This window comes from Chenopodium album, chromosome 19, assembly GCF_948465745.1.
Source record: "Chenopodium album chromosome 19, dcCheAlbu1.1, whole genome shotgun sequence".
Lineage (NCBI taxonomy): Eukaryota > Viridiplantae > Streptophyta > Magnoliopsida > Caryophyllales > Amaranthaceae > Chenopodium > Chenopodium album.
This window is the reverse complement of record NC_137852.1, coordinates 21,088,572-21,091,209: the sequence shown is the minus strand read 5'-3', so window position 1 is coordinate 21,091,209 and position 2,638 is coordinate 21,088,572. Positions and strand designations below refer to the sequence as shown.

The 2,638-nt window shown below is 30.4% G+C and overlaps 1 protein-coding gene across 1 annotated transcript; it reads right to left on the bottom strand.

Moving 5' to 3' along the window:
- Window positions 1–1,377: 1,377 nt before the first annotated feature.
- On the bottom strand, window positions 1,378–2,638 carry LOC145594176 (uncharacterized). Its single transcript, XM_081650511.1, has 3 exons — window positions 2,529–2,638; window positions 1,717–2,215; window positions 1,378–1,620 (listed from the first exon to the last, which is right to left on the bottom strand). The coding sequence occupies exons 1-3, from the start codon at window positions 2,636–2,638 to the stop codon at window positions 1,378–1,380; spliced, it is 852 nt and encodes a 283-aa protein (XP_081506637.1).

Below are 2,638 nucleotides of genomic sequence, written 5' to 3'. Positions count from 1 at the left end.
ATATTCCAACCATAAATTTCCATTCAATAATTCATCACAAATAAATCATGCTTCTCAATTCAATCACTAATAACATCCAAATCACAAATTTCCATTCCAAACCTAGCATAATATAATTTTTAATTAATCAAACACATTTAGGCCCTGTTCTTTTGAGCTTCTGGGCAGAGCAGAGCAGGGCAGAGCAGAGCAGAGCAGAGCAGATTTCAGCAGAGCAAAGCAGATTTTAGCATTATTTTTATTAATATTAATACAACTATATATTATTATTAATTTTATTATTATTATTGTTATTATTATTATTATTATTATTAATTTTTTTTAATTTTATTTTATTATTATTATTTTTTAATTTTATTATTATTACTATTATTATTATTATTAATATTATTAATATTATTATTATAATTATTATTATTATTATTATTATTATTATTATTATTATTAATGTTGTTACTATTTAATTTAACTACTATTACAATCATTATCGCATTGTACTACCATTATTATTAGTAGTATTAGAATTATTTTTTAATTATTATTATTATTATTATTATTATTATTATTATTATTATTATTATTATTATTATTATTATTATTACTACTACTACTGCTACCACTATTATAATTAATGGGTGAATGAAAACATAAAGAGATGTGTACCACATTAACATATGTTTATACTGAATAGATAAAAGACGATAATGGTTTAAAATATTCAAATTATTACATATTCAAATTATTAAAACATTGTGGTGAATTAACCATCTACTTCCATATGAAATTCATTTTCATCATCTTCATTGTCATCTTGATCTTCATTTTCATCATCTTCACTGCCATCTTGATATTCATTGTCATCACCTTCATTGTCGCTTTCCGAGCGATTAGCCCTCCAAATTCGGCGTGCTATACGATGTCGCACTTTGGCCATACTAACATTGCGCCATTGTGCATACGTAGTTGAATCTGCTACTCCTATACTTGCGTCATGTTGAATGATTGGTATGCCAAGCTTATGCATCCGAATAAAATTTTGTAGTGTGCAAGTGGCTATAATGATTGACATTTGACTCTTTTGTGACACTTGTGGCATGTTATGTAGTATCCTCCACATTTTTTTTAACTGTCCAAATGAACATTCCACCTTCATTCTTAGCGATGAATGAAGCTTATTAAAATGTTCTTTTAATCCTCTAGGTGGCAATATTCTAAAATCAGGCATATGTATTCTTACTCCCCCGAAGTATGGCGTCATATATCCAAGAGTATTTGGATATGCTGAGTCCGCCAAATAATATTTTCTTGAAATATATATATTTAAGAGTACTTTACACATAATAAATGAAAATATATATTTAATACGTAATTGAAGAATCATAGTTTACCCGGAGGTGGATGAGGGAAATTAAATTTTGGATCACCCAAACTGTCTTTCCACACCGTTGTATCATGAACACTTCCTTCCCAACCGACATTAATAAATGTGTAAATTCTGTCAAACGAACAACTAGCCAAGACATTCCAACTTTTTCTCCCATGCCGATCACGAAATGGCACACCATTCGTATCACTTACAATGACATCGATAAGAGTTCCATCCAAAGCTCCAATAGCATCCTAACAAATGATGACATTTATAATTAATTCTTCAATAAACATCTACACTTTCGACATTGAAATGTAATCAAGTGAATATAAATAATGAAGTTATACCTTGAAATAAGGCCAATATTTTGTATTATTAGCTACCTCGGGAGGCACCTCTGATAAGTCACGATGTGGTCTAATGATATCGAAGGACAATATAACCAACGCTTCTAACACTTGGTTAAAATACTTGCATATTGTAGAAATAGAATGCTTAAATTTGTCGCTAGCATCACGATATGAAACTCCTTTTGCTAAAATATATAGACATATACCTACTTGCTCCGCTACTTTCACATATTTAGCGTCGTGAAGTAGATCTCTTTCAATCATCAAGTTCACTAATTGAACAAACATGTGTCGATCAAGTCTTAATTGAATTTGACATTCCGTAGGAGTTTCTGTTAACAACCTATGTATATATTGCGCTCCACTTTCCCCTAGTTCTCTTCTCGGTTGCCTTATTGGTGGTATTGTAGTTGAATCAAGAATGTCTTCTAGTGAATCGCGGAGTTCTTGTAATGCAATAATCATGCATGCTTGTCTAATGTTTTCATCTTCCATTCTACATTACACAAAACAAGAAAATGATATATAAGAACAATGTATCAACCCTAAACAAATAGTAAATGCCAAATCTAATTAATCCAAATTAGAACATTAAACACTTCTAACATTCCAATCTTGTCAGTCCAAATAAAAACCATAATAAAACAACACACCAAGTTCACCGAATTTAAAGACAAAACATAGTTCAACTGAAATAAAAACAAACATAGTGCAAACAAATTAGAATCAAAAATAATTCAGCCAAATTTAATTCAACGGTAGTTCTACTTCATCAGATGTTAGGCAATGTATCATTTAAGTACCACCACCTAGCTTCATCATTCTCAAGTGCCAAGAACATATGGGCAAACTTCTCTTCTTCCAAGTATTTCACTGCACGAATGTAGTAATGTTGACCTCGTGCCACGGCAACTCCCAT

Bases quoted from the DNA above. Each gene is read 5' to 3' on its own strand.
- LOC145594176 (XM_081650511.1), bottom strand. From the start codon at position 2,638: ATGGGAGTTGCCGTGGCACGAGGTCAACATTACTACATTCGTGCAGTG. The intron at 2,216-2,528 runs GTGGTGGTACTT...TGTGTAATGTAG, and splicing joins CTTGAGAATGATGAAGCTAG to AATGGAAGATGAAAACATTA. The intron at 1,621-1,716 runs GTATAACTTCAT...ATCATTTGTTAG, and splicing joins AATATTGGCCTTATTTCAAG to GATGCTATTGGAGCTTTGGA.